The sequence below is a fragment of the Myotis lucifugus genome, unplaced genomic scaffold (assembly GCF_000147115.1).
Source record: "Myotis lucifugus unplaced genomic scaffold, Myoluc2.0 scaffold_1, whole genome shotgun sequence".
NCBI classification, from domain to species: domain Eukaryota; kingdom Metazoa; phylum Chordata; class Mammalia; order Chiroptera; family Vespertilionidae; genus Myotis; species Myotis lucifugus.
In genome coordinates this window covers 20,499,356-20,521,858 of record NW_005871049.1, presented here as the reverse complement: position 1 = coordinate 20,521,858, position 22,503 = coordinate 20,499,356, and the positions used below count along the sequence as shown (strand labels likewise).

The 22,503-nt window shown below is 35.7% G+C and overlaps 1 protein-coding gene across 11 annotated transcripts in view; it reads left to right on the top strand.

Moving 5' to 3' along the window:
• The window catches only part of FBXW7 (F-box and WD repeat domain containing 7), a 146,740-nt gene that overhangs the window by 37,541 nt on the left and 86,696 nt on the right, over positions 1–22,503 (top strand). For 8 of the 11 annotated variants that reach the window (XR_002829676.1, XM_023755116.1, XM_023755097.1 and 5 more), the window contains one exon: positions 14,170–14,742. Coding sequence is in view for 10 of the 11 variants with exons in the window: in XM_023755116.1 (XP_023610884.1) it covers positions 14,239–14,742 (504 nt within the window). In the remaining variant the exon portion in view is untranslated. Of the gene's footprint in view, positions 1–3,959; positions 4,735–13,460; positions 13,511–14,169; positions 14,917–22,503 lie in introns of those variants that run through there. The other 3 variants (XM_023755107.1, XM_023755110.1, XM_023755137.1) reach the window with 3 other exon arrangements.

Here is a 22,503-nt window from a genome sequence, read left to right as displayed (position 1 = left end):
GATGGGGTGATATTGGTGAGCGGTAATGGAGTCAAGGTAGAATGAAATTTATTTTACCTGGTTTCTACTATACTTATATATATGAAGATGTTTTTCTCATGAGTTTTTAGGGTGCAGAGCGATGTCTTTGGTCAACATTATATCCCCAGTGCCTGGAACATAGTAGAGTTTAAATATTTCTCTTTTTCATTTTATACATTTTCTGAAACCACACAGTCAGGCAGTATCTTCCCCCAGTATGTCCACCCAACCTTCTTGCCAAGAATTTGAAGAGGAAGATGTAAGTCTGTCCGTGAATATTGATTCTTTGGCATATTCAACTAAATGAGGTAATTGTTTTGCCTCAGAGAGGAAGAAAGGAAATCTGGAAGGAGTTACTGAATTCTAATAGCATACATACCGACTGAAACCTCCCAGGAACCCAGGCAAGGGAGCATCAAACAGTAGCAAATGAGAATAGGATTCTTAAATTTAAAAAGCAAATAGCAAGAAGACAGTTTTCTCCCAGGTGCTCTACAATGCTGCCTTGCAAAAATTATGCTTATTAAGAAGATGGGAACCCTATTAAAAAAGACTCACTAGTGTTCTACAGACAGTAACTTTCTATATTACAGTAGTGCCTTTTCTGAAGTTAAAAAATTCTTGTGACATGATAGTGAGGCAGAGTATAGGCCAAAGCTACAAGGATTTGAGTCAGTACTTGCTCATTGTGTTCAGGCTTTCCTTAAAGATTCTAAGTTATTCCTGAGATTTAGCAGATTCTGTTTTCTTTGGTCCTGTAGTTATCGGCTCCTTATTAACATAGTAGATACAGATATTGTTCCTTCTAGTACAGTTGTTTATGTAGCCCTATCATATTCTTCATTCAAAGTTCTACCTGCTCTGGAATGTTTCACAGGGCTGACTCCTCAATACCAGGAGTTGTGGACTCTGGAAAACTGCCACCTTGCCTGTTGAAGTGGAAAAATCAGTATTCTGAACTTTTATCCTGGCTCTCTGATGTGATCATATCTGGTATTTTCTACCCTTTTTGTAAGTAGAAGAGGGAAGTCCTTGTATTCAAGACCTGTACCTGCCAATTTCAGTAAGTTCTGTGACACAGGAATAGAAGAGTGAGGGAAGGTGACTTACATTGCCAGCTAGGGTTTCTAAACAGTGAACAAAGAAATATGTCAGCCCTGACTAGTTTTGCTCAGTGGTTAGAGCATTGCCTCCCCACCACAAGGATCTGGGGTTGGATTCCCTGTCAAGGGCGTGTACCTCGGTTGCAGGTCCAATCCCCTGGCTGGGTCTGGGTATGTGCAACTCATGTGTCTCACATCGATGTTTTTCTCTCTCTCCCCCTCCTCCTTTCCTCCCACTCTCTAAAAATCAATGGAAAAAATACCCTGGAGTGAGGATAAAAAAATTAAAAAAAAGAAATATGTCAAAGAAGAAAAAAAACATCATTTGCAAAGGTTTAGACATATGAGAACATATAGCATATTGGTAGAATACAAGTAGATCAATGTTGTTGGATAATGTGCAGATTTAGACAAACCAGTGTGTATTGAAGGATAGAGAGAGCAGATTAGGAATATCTTGCGTGCTGTGTTTAGGAGTTTAGTCTTTATCCTGTAAAATAGTAGTTTTCAAAAGTTCTGCAGCATCACTCAGGGGTTGCCAGTTCTCCCTGCACACTGTGTTCTCCCCTGTGCCTACCTCCATTATATGGTCTCTCTTTACCTGTTTGATGTTTTGCCTTCGTTGAACAAATGGTTCAGCATGTAAAAAGAGTTTAGAAACTGCCACTGAGGTGTTGAGATTTCATGTTCTAGCAGCAGTTTAGAGAACAGATGAGAACGGTGGGAGACAGAAATAGGGAGAATACTAGGGATGCTATTCAAATAGTTTGGGCAAGAGACCTATGGTATCTGCTTATTAAATAGTACTGGAGAAGTGGAATTGGTTGTAGAGCTACTTAATAGGTACACTTAGGAGGACATAGTGATGAAATGAGTGAGTGGCAGAAGTGTGGGAACAAGGCAAAGGTAGTTTGATGGGAAGGAGAATGACTCCCTGTTCTCTCCCTCCCTCCTTTTTTAACTTTCAGAAAAGTTCCAAGTACAGCATAAGAAATTATATTGCACCAGAATAATTTGATAAGTTGCCATCATGATGCACTATATTCTCCAAATACTTGAATATGCATTTCTTGTAAACAAGGACAGTCTCCTGCACAATCACAATAGAACCACTAAAATCAGGATGTTGGCATTATCTATCCTCAGGCCCCATTTGAGTTTCACCAGTTGTTCAGATAATATCTTATAGAACAAATTGTGGATTGCATTTAGTTGTCATGTATCTGGAACAGTTTCTTGATCTTTGCTTTCATTCCTTTACCACTTTTGAAGATTATAGGCTGGTCATTTTGAATTCGGAACCTTAATTTGGGGTTGTCTGATGTTTCCTCATTCATGGATTCAGGTTATGCATCATTTGCAGAAATATCACAGAAGTGATGCTGTGTTACTTTCATTGCTTTTTGTTAGGTAAACATATTTTCAATTATCCCATCGCTAATGTTTACTTTCAGCCTCTCTCAGTTTTTTTGCACTGGGAGAACACTTAAAATATTTATCTGATCTTGAGAACCCCTACATAAAAATTCTATCTACAGCTCATGGTACCTTAACTCAGTAAGTTGTAGATATAATTCACTGATAATTGTCAGTGCTCTTTTGAGTAAAGAATGCTCTTTTTCTGTGGATCTGTTTCTGATGGCAGATTCATTAGCCTCCTTTTTTGTGTGGTTCCTCTTCACACAAAGGATGTCAGCTGTAATATAAGTTAGTAGAGCAAGTAGAGGAAATACCAGTTCTTTCTTTCTTACTTTACTACTTTATCTTTTTTACCTTTTCCAAATAGACCTTACCACCGATTTCTACTGTATGAGATCCAAATGAGATACAGTAAATGCAAGAGTAATTCCCGTCCATCCCCAATATTTAAAACTAAAAATGACATTTTAGCCAACTTTTCTTGGGGGAAAATACAGTCCCCTGGTAATTAATCTTAACTTACTTTCCTTGAAATTAATCTTTTTTATATTTTCATAAATTTTGCAAACTCATAAGAAATGTAAAAAGTTTGCATAACTAGCTTAAGCCAAAACGAGACTTAATTTTTCTTAATGTAGCCTCAACAGATTTAAATTAAAGATTGTAAATTAATTTTAATTAATGTTGTTTATAATATAAAAATTTATTGGTAGTGTTGAATAGTTGATCTACTAAAAGCATAAGCCAAAGCAATATGAATAAAAATATTGCCTAGGTATAATTTCATAAAAAATTTTGAAAAAAAGGGCCTTATAGTGATAGTCAATGATAGTTTAATAACTATGTATGGTACCAGGTGGGTACTAGAATTGTCAGCTGATCACGTCATAAATTATATAATTGTCTAACCTTTAAGCTGTACTCCTGAAATGAATATAAAATAAATTGAATGTTAACTGTAATTTAAAAATAAAATTAAAGTAAAAGAAAAACATTTTCTTACTCAATGATATGATCAGGCTCAAATGTAGGCCTAGCAATTAGATTACTTCTTTTATAGGCTCATATATACACAAAATATTTTTGAATCTTAAAAATAGAATTGTATTTTCCTCTTTAGTGCAAATTTACCTCTTTAATGTAAAAATTATATTTACCTGCTGTGCTTGTTCTTAGCTTCACAAATACCAATTCAGGGTCAAAATGAGATAAGTGAGCACATACAAATTTCCTTTCCTACTTAAATGAGACCATTTCTTAGCTTGCTCTTGATGTTCATTGAATAAGAAACAGAGGTTCAAATGTGTGAGGCATTAAAAATTTCAGCATAATGTCCATTGTTTTCCTATGAACAGCAGGTTATTCTTTTCTTCACAGAAATTCAGAACTTGTCTGGGACAGATCAGTAAAACTCATCTTGAATATGTAAGACCACAGCTTTTCTTCCTTTTTTCTCAAGTCAAATTCTCACAATCAGAAGATTCAGAAAGAGTTCACCAGTGATACACTTGTGTTGAAAGGGAAGGATAATCTGTTCAGTTTTTTTCTGCAACTTCTCCAGGTGGTTTCCACAAGACTTGAGACTTGCTGATATCCTTCTACACTCGGGCCCAAGCAGCAGAGGACACTTTCCAAGATTTCTTTTTGTAACATGATGTTTTCCAAAAGTTAATTTAAAAAAAATCCAAGAATCTTGTCCCTTGAAGTAAAAAACAGTTTCCTCATACTTTACAGGGACTGAAGAGTAAGTGCTACATTGGCTAGTTTCTGCAGCCATTCTTCATCACAGCACTCAACAAAAATCTAGCCTTCTACTGTCTTAAAAGGACCCCTTTCAGCTCAAATACCCTGTTGAGAACTTTTCTCTGCTAAGCCACTGGATCTCTTTATGTAGTAGGAAATGTTCTTTAAACATTCTGGAGTGAAGTGACCTTTGCTTAATGAAGTTAGTCATTTTGAAGCATCTTCCAGAACTTTTTTATTTCGTCTCAAGAGTTTTTGACACCAGAGTACAGGGATACATTCTGAGTCGATTCAGTCCCCAGAGAAACAGATGTCCACACAAGATTTGATGTGCAGGAAGTCCCCCATCCAGAGTTGGCTATTGGAGTATTCTCACCGTGTTCAATCATTTGCTGGGAGCAGCCTAGAGGAAGCATAGCCAGGAGTGAATGTTGCAGTGGATTCCAAGGTGAGGGACCTGGGGGCTGTCCAGCAGCTCTGCTCCTCATAGCAGGTTCTGTGAGAGGGATATTGAGCAGGACAGCATATGGCGAATCCTACTTTCCTCATCCCATTTGGGCTTTGACATCATCCCACTTTTGAATACCTTTCTTACCCTGCTCACCTTTACACCCCCACTCAAACAGACATTTTCATTTGACTTTGTCTTTGACCCTCTGGGCTTGTCCACTATATATGGATCCCTCTCACCATTCTCATAGTCAGGCTTTGTCACTCCATTTTGGCCTACTTCTCCTCCCCTCCCTCACATACATGAGATAGTCCTCTTTTTGGACTGACTCTTCTCTGCTGGACTGTTACCCTGCTTCTCACACAAGTATCTAACTTGCTTGGCTTCACCTAATGGCCTTAGCATTAAATTGTTGAGAGAGGGCATTGTAGAAGGGAATGGAAGAGCCATCTGGGTTTCTTAAATATGTAATTGGCTAGAATATGGTTCTATTTAGAGATGTAAAGAAAATAGGAGGATCTAAGAACAAATGGGGGGGGAGGTGAGAGTCTATGAGTGTAAACAGGATTTGGGTTTTAAAATAATGAATTTAGGTTGACTGTCAGACATCCTGGTAAACCTAATAGGCTCAGTATGGGGGTTTGGCTGGAGATAATAGAATTGGTTGTCATTAGCTTCTATGTGATAGTTGAAACCCTAGGTTTCAAAGAAACTGCAGAGAAGGAAGGAGCTGGCAGTGGAGAACAACAGTGCTGCCTGAGGGATGATACCATGAAAGGATGATATCTAGGGAGACTGTGGGACAAGAGAGTTGTAAAGGAGAGAGAGTGCTTGTTCAACAATGTAAAAAGCTACAAAAAATGGTAAAAGATCCATTGGGGTTTAGCAAACAGTTTATAATTTAGTTATAATAGAGTAAACCCTGATTGCAGTTAGTGGAGGTGAGTGGGAATGAAGAATTAAATTTGGTCAATACAGATATATGTATTATAAGTAACAAATAGATACTGCCATGTGGATTGAGAAATAGTGTTTTGTGTCCTTTTTAGTAAAGATATATTTATATGATTGATGAGACGTGGATTTAAAATTTTCAGTTCAAAATTATAAAACTTGAATACTTGCTCTTTATATGATAATATTCTCCATAATCATTTTGTGTTGATTTTGTTAAGCCACTTTTGATCAGCCACTTTTGCAGTCTCTGGAAGATTGTCACTTTAATTACATATATTACTTCCCAGTTATCTGAAGCATAGGAGCTTTGGAACTAGAATCACTCAAAAAAGCATTAATCTTTTAAATCACATATTTGTTTTTTATGGCATGTGCTGAAAATAACAAGAAATTTGACAGACATAATGATTTTAATGACTTAGAAGATAATCTATAATAATAAAAGCATAATATGCTAATTAGACTAGACGTCCTTCCTGACGAAGCCAGGACTGCGAGGGAAGCCCGGGTCCCCGGTGCCAGAGGGAAGCCGGTGCCGGCAGCTGGAGGAAGGAAGGCCTACTCTTGCACGAATTTCGTGGACCAGGCCTCTAGTTTATAAATAAATGTTAATATATATTTATACCTTATCAGTTTCAAAGTACTACAAGTGACTTGCTTAGTGCAGACTCCAACTTTTAAAAATGTGTTTAAAGCAATTGATATTATATTTGTGGCTTGCTTTAAAGTTCTTCTTTGGTAGAGAAAGAATGCTCAGCACATCGCTGACTTTAAAAAGATTTAATAATTATTTACTCACTAAACAAATGCTATGAGGACCTGCTGAGGCAAGCATTTTTGTAGGTGCTTAAGATAACAGTGGTGGAAAGGAAAGTCTCTTTCTTTATGGAACTTAAATTCTAGTGGGAAGAGGCAGATAATACATGAATAAATGGGTAGTCACTCACATAGCAGGCACCATTCCAGTGCTTTCATACGGTGCTGTGGAGAAGGCAAGGAGAAAAGGGAATGTGATGCATGGGAATTATTTTAAATAGGATGATCAGGGAAAGCATCATTGATTAGGAAATATTTGAACATAGTCCTGAAGGAAGTAATGGGAAGAACCATGCAGATATATGGGGGAGAACATTTGGCAGAGGTGATAGCCAGTGCAAAGGCTCTGAGGTAGCAGCATATTTTTCTCTTTAAAAAAGAACAAGGACAGAAAGAGTGGAGCAAAGTGAAAAAGAGAATAGTAGAATATGAGCTCAGAATGGTGGGATATGTGTAGGTTACATAAGACCTAACAGACAACCATAAAAAAAAAAACCACACCCTTTTTTATTGTTGTTGTTAATCCTCACTCGAAGATATTTTTTCCCCCTGCCGATTTTTAGAGAGAGTGTAAGGGAGTGGGAGAGACAGAGAGAAAGAAACCTCACTGTGAGAGAGACACATCAATTGGTTGCCTCCTGCACATGCCCCCACCAGGGCCGGGGATTGAGCCTGCAACCAAGGTATATGCCCTTGACCTGAATCAAACCCGGGCCCTTCAGTCCTTGGGCTGATGCTCTATCCACTGAGCCAAACCGGCTAGGGCAAAATACTTTTATTCTGAATGAGAGGGGGAGGCTTTCTTTGGATTTTGCATTAGCAGAGTGATCTTACTTTATCGTGTATTACAGATACTTAGTATTAATCAGTTTGGCCATAGTAATTAACAAATAAATTGTTAATTTGGAGTATAGAGAGTTACAATATGAAGTCAGAGTGAGTAAGCCGTGTGGCCAGAAGAGGACGACTGGTGGTTAGGGAAGCCCTATTAGAATTTAGTGAATATCCTAAACTCCTTGCGGAATGTGATTCGAAGCTCTGAATTTCCTTCTGGTGATTAGTACACTGTAGTTTCTTTTCTTGCCATCTTTGTCTTAAGTTTTTTAAATGACTATTTAGCTCAAACGTAATGGATCCTGCCTGCCATGTAACTTCTGTAAATATTAATATTGCACAGTTATTTGGAGGCTCTGGCAATTTGCTTAAGTCATACCTTACTTTATTAGAGTACCTCAAGCATGTCAAACTCGCGGCCAGTGGGCTGCACACCCAGGGCATGAGGCCCGCTGGCCACGAGTTTGACATGCTTGGGGTAACCAGTATTCCTCAGTGTTTGTTATGGTTTCAAGGTTAGTCTTTGTCTTGGACTGTTGTTTGAGGCCCCTAACTCTAGTTCACTCTGAGACAGGCTTTCAGAGCTGTTTGCTTAATGTGCACTACTCCCACTTTGATTCTTTTAAGCATTCTGAGATGAGCAGTTCAAATGATTTTAGATAATCAAAGGGCTTTTGAAAGCAAGGTTCATAAGAAACTAGTTGAAAAGTTTGTGAGAAACTGGTTAAAAAAATAAAAGCACTGAAATTAGGTCTGAAGTATCACTGAGTCAACAGGTACGAAGTTACCCTGTATTTTCTAGGACTTGGGAAAAGTCATGAAATAGTTCTGCTTTACCTAAATAACCTTAATTTTGAAGTTTTGAGAGTAAAATCATTATGTTACTTCATCTTGGTATGGAGCTGACTGTGTCTCCCCCTTTAGGCACCCTTAGGTTAGGACCTCTCTGGACTTCACACTACAGTGAAAGATGCAGCCACGAGAACACTGTTCCTCCTCTTACAAAAGGAAAAGTAATCCAGTGATTACTTTATAAAAAGTACAACTTTATTTATTTGATTTTTTTTGAAAAATTTGGTGATGAATATCTATATTGGAGCTTTCCTAATCATTTCTCCTCTTTTAGATTACCAGAATCATAACAATAGTTAATGCTGTGGCTTTTTCATTGATGTCATAATACTGTGTGAATCTTGCATTGCATGCAGTGCTCTGTCTAGAGGAGTTAGATTAAGTAGGTACAGTCCATCCTAATTATTTGCAGATTCTGTATTTGTGAATTCACCTACTCACTAAAATGTATTTTTTTAAAAATATGGCTTTTAAAAATGGATTTCAGAGAGGAAGGGAGAGGGAGAGAGAGATATAGAAACATAAATGATGAGAGAGAATCATTGGGGATCACACTGGGGATTGAGCCCACAGCTCGGGCATATGCCCTGACTGGGAATTGAACCATGAACTCCTGGTTCTGAGGTCGACACTCAACCACTGAGCCACACCGGCCTGGCTAAAATGTATTTATAACACCAAGTCAATACTTATATCCTTTCACAGTCATTTATGGACATGCCCATGCACAGAGGATGAAAACATTTGTCACCTGGCACTCATGTTCCCAAGTGAGATCGAACAAGGTGACACTCTGCCTTCTTATTTCAGCTCTCATACTATAATTGTTTCCTTTTCCAAGTCCATTTAGTGAAACATTTTTCACTAAAAGTTTTTCGTGCTTTTATTGGTGTTTAAAATGGTTCTCATGCAGTGATGAGGTGCTGCCTAGTGTGTTGTGCCTTATGCAGGACATACCTGGGTTGGATAAGCTTTGTTCAGGCATGAGCTATAATGCTGTTGACCGGGAGGTCAGTGTTACCAAATCAGAAATAATATTTTTAAATACCATGTCTTTAAATAGAAACCCTCATTATGTATTGATTGGTTGGCGAAAATGTCATGACCAGAGGCTTTCAGAAACTTAACCCTGTGTTTCTCCTAGGAGCTATGGTTCAGTGTTTGTGGCAATTTTATAGAACACAGTTACTGTAAATAATGAGAACAGACTGTGTTTAATTAAGGGTGGTGACTTACAGACTTAAGGTATGTAAAACATTTTGTAATCCCCTCTCTCTGAAATCACTGTTTTAGGTCTATTTAAACACATGTATACAGAGTTATAATGTAAAATCTAATTTTACTATGGGTTTTGGTCAGGTTAAAAGCCATTGATTAACTTTTAAAGAAATATTATTCTCTAGAAAATTAATATGATCCAGAAACATATTGAGGGCTCAGTAAATAGGGATTATAGTGACTCTGGTTTTGGAAAAGAAGGTACTATCAGTGTTAGAGAGTATATTCTTATGTAGTTATGTAGACTGAGGCACATGAAAAAACTCAGTTGAGGGCTGCTTTGCTAGAAGCTGGCAATCTTGAGAAATTTACTTAATCTCTTACTCAATTGCTTGTCTGTCCTTACTTTGAATCATTTTCATTCTCATTATGCCACTCAAGGAAATTCTACAATTTAATGTCAATATATTAGCCACCAGATTTTATTTTACTGACCTCCAGTGTGATCTCACCATTTATTGATAAAAACATAAGTGACGTATTTAATCTGTGTTGACATTGTATACTTCTACTGGTAAGAAGAAATAAAAGCATCCTGGCATTTTACTTTGATTTTTTTTTTAGGGTATATGTAGGATTCTGTTTATTGATATTTGTATTTTTATGACACAAATCCGAAATTATACAAGAAGTTTTCTTTAAAAAAGTTTAGAATTAGAATTTCAACAGCAAGAGTATGTATTCTTTTGATAATACTTCATTTATTATTTTTCCTGTATGGCAGTTTCAAGTTTTAGATCATGGGTACTTAATTTTTTAGAAAAATGTGGGGTTTTATAAACTATTTTTTAAAAGGTGTTTTCTACCCCTTAAAATATTTAGGAGCTGATTCTGATTTCTTATTAATTATTTTAATTAGGCAATTAGCTTACTTATTAGATTATTGTTAGAACTAATTTTATAGAAATACTGGTTTTTGTTTTTAATTCTTTTTTAATCCTCACCTGAGGATATGTTGAGAGAGAGAGAGAGAGAGAGAGAGAGAGAAACATTGATGTGAGAGAGAAACATCGATCACTTGCTTCCTGTAAACTCCCTGACCGGGGATCGAACCCGCAACCTTTTGGTGCATGGGAGGACATTCCAACCAATTGAGCCAACTCACCAGACTTATGAATACAGTTTTTGTTTAATTTTATGAGTATCAACAGAAAATGAAAATTTATATGTTCATTCCCATTTCCATTACCAAAATAGGTTAGAGAAATCCAATCCAATATACTATATACTACTTGAAAAAAATTTTACCTGCCTATCAGATATTTTCAGCCTCTTCTAATATTCTGGAATTCCTGTCATCTGACTTTTAGCTGTGTTGTTTATTTTACATTACCTATGCTTTAAATTTGATTTTTCTGCTTGGATTTACCAGTTTTGATCAGGTCTGTTTATAAGAATCTGCATTAATTTGAAAGATATTTACATGTCACACTGTAAATATGACAGTCACTGAACTTTATTGGCTTAAATTAAGGCACTCTTTTCTGTTCCCTCGATATAACACAAAGTTCCACAAAGATAGAGATTTGAATTTTTGTTATTTATAATTGGTGACAGAACTGTTCATTGATGATCAGTTCTGGTACTATTTTAGAAATGCCAATAATAAATTTTCTATTTGTTGATAGGCTGCTTGCTATTCTTTATGACTTGTTTTATGAACTTTGTTCTCTCATCTTTTCACTTTGTAAGTTACTCTTAATGTGTCACTCAACCTGTTTCAATCTTGTAAAAATATGCCTGTTAGTTTGGGCACACAAAGGGCAATTTGGGGCCTGCATCATCCCAGGCATTGTCCCTGATTTCATGTGCTCTGTGTATAAACATGCAAGTGAAAATGTACTTGTCAGTGTTGAGAAAGCTACCTTAGATATAGTTACTAAAGCAAGATTTTTATTCTCTCTTTGAAGAAAACCTATGTACAAGAGATTTACCTTTATATAATTGGGATACGATATATATTCACTTGTGATTTAGGTCGGTGTTTTTCAGTATCTTATTTTTAACCTGCTTTCCTGTGATGTCTTTCAGTTTGTCTTCGACATATATTAGCTGCTAATGTTTTGATGACCTTTGTTTTCTGGAGTTTACCTTCTGAAAACAGTGGATAGATTTAATGTGCTTTTTCTAAGGAACTTTACCTTCTATCCTTGTTCAAACCTGATATAGTTATTAATATTTGATGGTTTCAGTCCACGTCAAATGGAAGTTTTATATTGTGCTAGTCTGAGTTGCAAATAAGAGTCACTTGACTTTTAAAAGCCCCATTTAATATATATTACATCATGGTTTATTGATTACGTTTGATCACCAAAATTAATGCACCAAGAGAAGTTCCCTTCCTCTCACCCTAAAGGATTATTTCATGTCTCCTTCAAATTTTGAATACCTCAGCTGATGATCTTGCTTCCTACTTTAACCAGTTAAAAAACAAAAGGAATGAGAAGGGGACTTCCAAAGACTCCTGCCACTATAAAAATCTCATCTGTTTTTTCATTGTTTCCACATTGAGAGATATAGTAAAAAATAAATAAATAAATTTAAAGCATCTATAATACCACTCTGTTTTTCCATCTGGCACCTTAAATGATGTATTCAGTTTCCTAACTAAAACCAGGTCTTACACTTTTGAATTCTTTCTCATCCCCTTTTAACAACTAAGAACATAATTATTTCTTCTCTTTCTTGCTTACATTATCAATTTTTGTTTTGTACTGGGTCATTCTTGCCATTATACAGATATGTTGCTAATTCTTCAATCTTAAAGAATCAAAACTCTTCTCTACCAATTACCCATTTCCCCTATCAATTACCACTCCCTTGTTTGTTCTCTTTTGCAGCAGACTTCTAACTTGTCCATATTGACCATCTCTATTCTCTTCCCAGTATCTTAACTCTGCTTTAATGAAACTTCAGCTACCAAAAATCGCTCCCATTACTATTGACTTCTGTGTTGCTAAATCCAGTTGTCAGTTCTTTGTCTTCATCCCATTGATCTATCACAATGGTTGTTATTATTTACTTTCTCCTCTTGGATATGCTTTATGTGGCTTTAAGGATACCACTCATTCTTGATATTCTTTCTTAATTATCTTTGCTGGTTTACTTCCTTCTTTCAGAATGCTTAAGGGCTCAATTTTTGGAACTCTTCTCTTTCTACACTTAACATTTCTAGTATAATTAGAATTCAAGAATTCCGTCCCCCCTAAACCTCACCCCACAATATAGCTTATTTCTTGGAAAGTGTACATTAGAGAAAATACAATTAAATGTTGCTATTTTCAAACTATGTTTCAGACTTTCTTGGCCCTGTTTCAAAGCTTGCAATGAGAACTGTGGACATTTTGGGGATCAGCCATCTAGTGGCAAGGTTGGAAAAGTAAATAAGTGGTTTATCCACACACCATTGTGATATAATATGGTTACTCTTAAGGTGTGATGGAAATGGATATTGTACTTTGCATATCTTAAACCTTAAAGATATTTTAAAGGAATTTTATATGAACTTGTGTAATGAGTTGGTATTATTTGAACATGTCCATGTGTCTTCAAAGGATGAAATTTCAGAATAAACACTATGAAAATTTTCTGTCATCAAATTTTAGAGTCTATGTTAAAAAAATACAAAAGTAAATATGCTTGATATATAAAATTTGAGAAATATGGTAAAAATAAATTTAAAATATCTATAATACCACTGCCTAAATGCAGCTTATATTTTGAAATATTGTCTTCTAGTCTTTATGTAGTTTAAAAACCATACTGTGATCATATAATTCCCTGCATTTTGCTCTTAGCATAATATAAGCATCCATGTTTTCACATTTTTAAAAGTGAACATGATGTTTAGTGATTGCACTGTATCTATCCTATCTCATGGATTCCTTTTTTCCTTATTTTTATTGACAGTTGTTTATTTATTTATTTTGCTTTTGTGGATAAAGCTGCAGTGAGCATCCTATGCATAATTTTTTTTTCTGTTTTAGGATTACTTCCTTAGGATAGATTACCAGAAGTGGAGTTACTGGGTCAGAGGGTATGATCTCATGAACTTTTTTCCTTTAAAAAAAAAATTATTTTTATTTTTTATTTATTTATTTTTTAGTTTATTTGCTATCCAGTTGATTTGTATTCATTGTGAAAAGTGAATCTCATAATGATTATACTTGGTACCTGACAGAAAATTGTGTCTAAAGGCAAAGTTCTGTGATCAGAGAAGTTTGGGAAATTCCTAAGGTGAAAAAGCCTTTTTAGCTTGGCTTCTCTCAGCATTTCCTGAACTTAACTGAGCATTGGCTGGGTGTTTTTTTGGTGTTTGTTTGTTTGTTTGTTTGTGAGAGACACTTTTTAACATTTTGTGGAAGTTTTACAAAAGATATAGTTTATGAACTGATCAAAGATTTCAAAATGTTTTTAGTGATCAAAGCAATTAAATCTCCATTCTAAAATTATTTTTAAAAAGAAGATTAAAATAAAGCTGTTTACTATGTGATTTGGGGTTATGTTTTTATAAAGTTTCATAACTTTTACAATTTAAAACTTTCTATACTGATTCCTAAAAAATATCTTAATGCCTCAGTGGCACCAAATACTTTTTATAATCTTTAATAAAATTTGGAATATAGACAAAACATAAGAGTAGGAGATAATGTATATTGTACAAACCTTTTTGTCTTCCTTCATTTTCCCCTACAGAATGTGAAAACCTTTGCATCTTCTGATAGTCTAGCCAAGGTCCAAGAAGTAGCAAGCTGGCTTTTGGAAATGAATCAGGAACTGCTCTCTGTGGGCAGCAAAAGACGACGAACTGGAGGCTCTGTGAGAGGTAACCCTTCCGCAAGCCAGGCAGATGAGGAACAGATGAATCGTGTGGTGGAGGAGGAACAGCAGCAGCAACAGCTAAGGCAACAAGAGGAGGAACACACCGCAAGGAATGGTGAAGTTGTCGGAGCAGAACCTAGACCTGGAGACCAAAATGATTCCCAGCAAGGACAATTAGAAGAAAACAATAATCGCTTTATTTCAGTAGATGAGGATTCCTCAGGAAACCAAGAAGAACCAGAGGAAGATGAAGAACATGCTGAGGAACAAGATGAGGAGGATGAAGAGGAAGAGGAAATGGACCAGGAGAGTGATGATTTTGATCAGTCTGATGATAGTAGCAGGGAAGATGAACATATGCATAGTAACAGCGTCACAAACTCCAGTAGTATGGTGGACCTGCCTATTCACCAACTCTCCTCATCATTCTATACAAAGACAACAAAAGTGAGTATATTTAGTCTGCTGTGCACTTGAGAAATTTTACATATCCATATTAATTGTAATAAAACTCTTCTTACAGTCTTTGTATTACTGCAAAATTATTCTTCAGATGTGTAATAATAAAATGAGCTAATTTTTGTTTTACAGAAGGTATTAAAAATATTAGAAATAGAAATACTGATACTGGCACAGTCTTATTACAAATGGAGGGAAAGTAATTGATCCTATTTATTATTATGAACAATCATTAATTTCAAACTTTATTATAAATCTTATCCCTGGGACAGAGGTTAGTAGGTTGTGTGCAGTGGAGAGGCTTAGGATGAAACATGACTTGTGTAAATCAAGTAGTAAAAATACTTTCTTATTTACAAAATGCAGCCTGTGGTGTGGCTGTGTGTTCACAGGTGTTAATCCAACACATGAGTTATTGGAAGTTACTTCAAATTCGTTTTCTTCTCATGATGATTAAAATTTATCCTTTGTAAATAGTCTCTTTATTATGTAGTTAAACAAGGTGAGACTACAGCCTGAATATTAATATTTGGTTATTGGTGAAATCTGAGTTGGTATTTTTAAAAGTAATAAAGTACTAGACACTGACATTTAAGAGTAAACATTTTTCCTACATTATGAAAAAACAAGAATTCATGGTGCTATCATCACTGCTTGCTTCCCTCCAGATTTACAATATTCAGTAACAACAGAATCATTGGATTTTCTTTCTGACTTCATTTCAGTGGAACACTCTGTTTATTTCTCAAAGGTATTTGAATATTTACTACAGGTTAACAAATCATTTTGGTTGATATTTGACTGTGAGAGGTCGGAGGAGATGATGTCACCAGGCTGAGATTTCCAACTTCCTGTTAAGTTTCTGCTACTCCTTCCCTTGCCTGCAGTTTTCCTTTCCCTTCCCATTCCTGGGAGATAACTGTTATCTCTGCCTCCTACCTCATTTTCATAGTGGTAGCCCATGGAGTTAACCATAGACATATTTTATTTTATTTATTTTTTTAAAATACATTTTTATTGATTTCAGAGAGGAAGAGTGAGGGAGAGATAGAAACATCAATGATAAGAAAGAATCATTGATTGACTTCCTCCTGCACGCCCCCTTCTGGGGATTGAGCCTGTAACCCAGGCATGTGTCCTGATCTGGAATTGAACCGTTATCTCCTGATTTATAGGTCAACACTGAGCCACACCAGCTGGGCAACTGTAGACATATTTTAAAAGGTGGATAGTTAGATTCCTGTCTAAACTGTCTAAACTGGAGGAGTCTTATTAACTCAGGGACTTGGCGATTAGTCTAGTCCTGAGAAAAACAGTTCCATTGGATATAGTCCTTTGATATCAGGGACTGGAATACACTAACCAGTCACACCGTCACTGCTTCCCAGTATTATATTTGCTACTCGGGGCAGACAGGGAGGTGCTGAAACGTTGAAGTCTGTCTGAGCTGGAGGGAAAAAGTGTTTGGGCAGCTGCAGTAAATTTGATCTTCCAGTGCTTGTTCTTTGGGGTGGTATGTGGGCTTCTTTCCTCAAAACATACCTTGATATTATATCACTTAAAATTGTGGTCATGGCCGGGGGGGTCGGGGGGGTTATGGAAAGAGGGAGCATTATTTCTCTCACTACTCAGTCTTTCTGCTGTATTCTCCCCTTCCACCCCCATCATAATATAGTCAGAATTAAATTATATAGTGCCTGGGCTTTGCTTCAAAATAGTACCTAAGGGGAGAAAAAGGAGGGTATAGATTGGCCATGAGTTGCTGATGGTTGAAGCTGGATTGCAGGGATGTGAGGTTTCATGGGTATTATTCTGTGTAGTTTTTCAGTATTTTAGGCAGTGTTGTTATCTAATGATCTGTTCAAAGAGGAAAGAAAAGAAAAAGAATTATGCTCAGAATGAATGAGGTATGTAACAACTTCTATCCTCCCTCCCCGCTCAAGCGTCAGTGCCCATAGATCTTTATCTTTGCATGCTTTCTGGTTCTTTATCATTTGAAAATTAGATAAAAATCATGAATATCCAATTAGAGTAGACTTATGAGTTAATTCTTTGGAAAAGAACATTTTAACTTGAATAATAACTTATTTTATAGACATTAAAATAAATAATGTCTGTAGTAGTTTATCCTTTTATTTTTAATCTCACCCGAGGATAAGTTTATTTATTTTTTTGAAAGGGAGAGAGAGGGAGAGAGAGAGAAAGAGAGAGAGAGAGAGAGAGAGAGAGAGAGAGAGAGAGAGAGAAACATTGATTGGCTGCCTCCCATATGCACACTGACTGGGATCAAACCTGCAACCTTTTTGATGTAAGGGATGACACTCCAACTAACTGAGCCACCAAACCAGGACTGTAGCAGTTTATCTTCTTATTCCTGTTTGCTTATTTTTAAATTTTACAGGGAACCACTGATTTAGCCCATAAACAATATACAAACAGATTTAACATCATCTCTTTTAACCTAAATTGACCTGGAATGATATATCTTAGATACTTTGTTTAATACTTGAGTTGCTGTCATTTTGCATCAGCATGTGAAACTTAAACTCTTGAAACATGTTTATTCCTAATTTCTCTAGCCTGTCTGCAAGTTTAGATTTTATTTAGATGGAACTACCTGAGGCAGTTTCTTGTCCCTCCCTGCAGGTGTTCAGGCAGTGCTTTGGGTCTCAGACAGATGGCTGACACTCATTGCTGCAGCCCTCTTTGTTGGTAAGGCTCAGACCTTTCATAGCAGTTTGCCCAGCTTTCATCCCCATCTCTTGGTCTCTCTCCTTCAAGGTTAGTATGCCAAAGAGGGAGTTTATATCTTTCCTCTTTTTGGGGGGGTTCAGTTGTAGGAATGGGGTTTAGTATTTAATTGCATTATCGTATTTAAGAAAGAAATGTAATCAAAACAAAGACTCGCTAAACAGTGCAAAGCCACCAATGATTTCTGCTACATTTTCAATTACAACAAGAAAGCCAGCTAGACAAAAGAGACCTTTTTCTAACAGGAGAAGCCATCATAATGTTCAGCGGGAAAACTTCCAGCACCCAGGTTTGACAGGTGCTTTATTTACTTTTTCCCCTCAAGATGAAATTGTAAACAGAACTTTTAGATGTGTGTTGTATGTAGTACCTCCTTAGAAACAAACTATACTGAATTTAAGTCATTTTGATGACTCTTTAGTTGTGAATACAAATTATTGTTTTGTACATACAAGCTCACAGGTGTATACTGAGTACTGATAGCAGTGATAGATGTGTGTATGCATTTATATGTTGTGTACATATACATATATCTACATATATACATGTATGTGTGTGTATATATGCTTTTGATATATTGTTTATTTTGAGATCACTTGCCTCCATAAATATGGCAAGAAGAATATAAAACCATTTGATGGTTAAGGCAGCAATGCCCTTCTACGTAAGTAGGATTTCCATCTGAAATTGGCCTGGTTTTGTTTTTGTCCATTCCTGAAACTTTCTTCAGGATCATTCCCAGAGTACTTTATTATTATATTTTAAGAAAATTTTAAAAATGTCAATTATTATTGTGTTGCTAACAAAGAAAATGTTAGTCACTCGTGCATAAATGTGTTTAGTACAGTAAATAGGGAAAAGGTCTCTCTATTTCAAATACTCCATTTTGAAGCAGCTTTAAATTCTTAATCATTATATACATAAGACACTTCTACAGACATTACCCTAGGCCAGTGATGGCGAACCTTTTGAGCTCGGCGTGTCAGCATTTTGAAAAACCCTAACTTAACTCTGGTGCTGTGTCACATATAGAAATTTTTTGATATTTGCAACCATAGTAAAACAAAGACTTATATTTTTGATATTTATTTTATATATTTAAATGCCATTTAACAAAGTAAAATCAACCAAAACAATGAGTTGGCGTGTCACCTCTGACACTTGTGTCATAGGTTCGCCATCACTGCCCTAGGCCATAGCTTCAGGTCTTTAAACTGTGGCTTTTGAGAAGAGTAGAGGTTTAATAATCACTTTTAAAATCCCATTTTTAAGGTTAATATGGTATTTAATTTAGATTTGCCTAATTTCAAAAAACAACAACCTCTCTCTGCTATGCTGCCCTCTAGGTAAAGTTAGATAGACATTACTAAGATTTTCAGAAGAACTATAAGTAAGTCTACATATATTTGACTCTGGAATGTGGTGGTTTTCTAATGTCATGTCACATTTGAAATCACCAAGCTACCCTTTAAAAAATATAGAGCTCAGTTAAGTGCTTTTCTTTGTGTATTTAACAAACCATATTGAAGATATGAGGGCTCAAGTCTCAAGTTCTAACAGGAAGATATAACAATGAAATTTAAGGCTGGATAACAGATACCATTCTCTCTATAGTTTATCAAATGTGCTTCTTAACCAGGGGTTGTATGTTGGCTATTTCTGTCAACTTGATTAGTCTGCCTATAAATTCTAAAGTAAATTTGCTTCCCCAGATAGGAAGGCCCATCTCTTCAGTTTTAACTCCTTCTGTCAATAGCCTTATCACATTAAAGAATAAATAAATAAAACTTATTTTCTGAAGAGATGCCAGCCCATACTAAAGACTTATTTTGCATGTTTAATGCACAGTAACAGCTCATTTTTTAAAAAAATATATTTTATTGATTTTTTACAGAGAGGAAGGGAGAGGGATAGAGAGTTAGAAACATCGATGAGAGAGAAACATCGATCAGCTGCCTCCTGCACACTCCCTACTGGGGATGTGCCCGCAACCAAGGTACATGCCCTTGACCGGAATCAAACCTGGGTTCTGTTTCTAACTTTGGTAGACAATTTCAAAATGATGTCTCAAGCTCCCATCATTCACCCAACCTCAGTCCTGCATTGTCACTAGAGTGGTCCACTTAAAACTACTGTTTCTTTCTTCATACCAATTTTTTATTTTCCTCCCCAGATTTACAAGCTTTATTAATATCCTGGTCTTCTGGTCATTTGGTGGAAAAACAGTTTGACTTTTTTTTATCCTCTACTCTCATGGGTCTTCTGAAAATTTAACAGAGTTGAATACTTGGGTTTCCTTTTTCTTACCCCCAGATGCTTATAAAATAAAAATTGGAGAGTCGATGTTTAAAAATGTTATAAGCATCTTTGCTTAGTTTTCTGTTTGCACTAGGCTATAATTTCATGTCCTTGACAATGAGTTGGCAGTATGAATGATTGGATGCATTTTTTAAAATGGATTTTTACCTCCATATAGATCTGTAACCTCACTATAAATATTCTGATGAAGCCAAATCCATAAGTGGATATTTGAAATCTTTTATAATCTTACCACAGTTTTTTTCACCCTGATTTCATCTCCATGCCCCCACTAGCTTTTAATGACTTTGCTCGTCTCCAGCTATCCAGATCCTTGAAAACCCTGATTTCATCTCTATCTTTACATCTTCCTAGAATTAGAAACTAATTCTTTGAATCCATTGTTGATTTTCTACGCTGCGCAGTTCATTTGGTATTACCTTGTGATTTTTTTGTAAGTTTGCTTTGAGTTAACATTTTATTCTTTCTTTCTTCCTTCCTTTCTTTCTTTCTTTCTTTCTTTCTTTCTTTCTTTCTTTCTTTCTTTCTTTCTTTCTTTCTTTTCTTTCTTCTTTCTTTCTTTCTTTCAACAGAAGAAATTTGACATATTTTTCTCTAGTGCTGATTCAGGTTGAGAGTTGAAGATTCACAAATTGTAATGTGAACAATTCTCATTTCAGCTCTTACGGTATACCCAAGCTAGACTATAAATTATAAATAGGCATGCCATTTATGTTTAGTTTAAAATTCAAGTATTCAATATAAAGATGGTTACATTGAGGAATATTATAATACATTAGTAGTTTTAGAGTAAGACTCCCCAAGGAGAAGTTAAAATCCTAATTTTAGAACCATGTTGCTAAGATACAGAAATCAATTGAAGGTAACTCATACAGCCATTAAACACCATATTGTTAAAGAAAATTTAATAACAGGAAGATGTTTATAAACAATGTTTACTAAAAATGTAGAACTAAAAACTATGTATACAATATGATCCTAATTATAAAGTAGGCATCTATCTACCTACCTACCTACCTACTAGTATCTACCTATCTATTTACATGGGGAAAAATCAGAAATAATTAAACCAAATGTTAGTAATCATATCTCAATATGGCTGAATTATTTCTATTTTTTCTTTTATAATATCAACTTGCCATATGCTATAGTAACAGTTTAGCATGGTGATATCCTTTGTTTCTAAGACATTTATTTAATATGTGGTTTCTTTCAAGAGTAACTTAGAGCACTCTCGATAGCACTTTTGACTCTCCAAAAGACATGTATATCTTTCATTTTAAAATCTTTCTGTGACCAATTTCAGAGTCTGTCTTTAAAATATGATTCTAAAGTGCTTTACCAGAAAATTACCAGTGTTTTCCCTCCCCTTCCCTATTCCCAACTCCCCATTTCGTCAAACTAATTAATATATTTAAACTGCTTAGGCTTTCCATCCTAATTTTAAGATTTCTGAGATAGAATCTGAACTGGAGGGGACCTTTGACATCACCAAGTCCAAGGCTTTATCAATAGACTTGGGCTTGAAAATGAAGTCATCTCTAGAGAATACTGCAGTATGAAGTAACATTACATTTTTACACAGTTCTTTATGTTGACACTTATTGTCTTCTTTGGTCCTTGTTCTTCCATCTAGAAATGGCAGCCCTTCTTATAGGAGAAGACTGCTGTCATATTCATCCATAATCTTTCTCCAGACTGAATGCCATCAGTGTGTTTTCCAGGGTTGTCATCCTGTTTGCTATTCTGGACAATTGCTCTTGAAGTGTTTTGTCCTATAGTCAACATGGTGCTACTGAAGTGCTGTAGAGCCAGACTATCACCTGTTCTTATTCAGAATCTTATCAGTGCAACGGAACTAGCCTTGATGATGATATTAGTAATATGATAAATAAACCATTTATTGAACACTAATTAGTATGTGCCAGGACACTGTGTTAAATACTTGCCATATATAATCTCACTTAATCTTAAAAGTCTAGTTTATGTAGCTTCTAATTTTTATCCATAGCAGAGATGAGACACAAGTGAAGAGAGATTAAGTAATTCACCAATGGTCAGTGAGCTGATAAGTAGTGGAGCTAGGATTTGAACTCAGATCTCATTCTGGGTCCTGGTTGCACTTTTGTTAAAATTTGTTAGTAATTTTGGGAGGAGTTGGACTGTTGAACCCATAAAGCCACCACTTTACCCTCTATTTTCATGCCCTCCCCAAAGTTGTCCCAACTTAATCTCTATTCCCATGGTATATTTATTATGATTCATATCACATTGTATTAAAATTGTTTTTGACTCCTATTCAAGCCATTTGATTTTATATATTGCCTAATAATATTTATCAGGTATAAGGCACCCCAATGCCTAAGAGTTTGTCAATAAATAATTAGCAAATCCATTTTTATTTACTCCTAGCCAGTCCCTGACCACATGGATACATATTTTGCATAGCAAGGGTCAGTGCATATACTACTGTGCATTCCTGCTTCTTGTAACATCCATGGGCAGATTTTTGTGTAGGCATACATTTTTAACTCTTTTCTGTAAATACCAACAAGTGCAATTGATAGATTGAAAGATATGAGTATGCTTAATTTTGTAAGAAACTGCCAAACTGCCTTCTAGAGTACCTATGCTATTCTGTATTCTCACGAACAATGAATGAGAGTTCCTCTTGCCAGC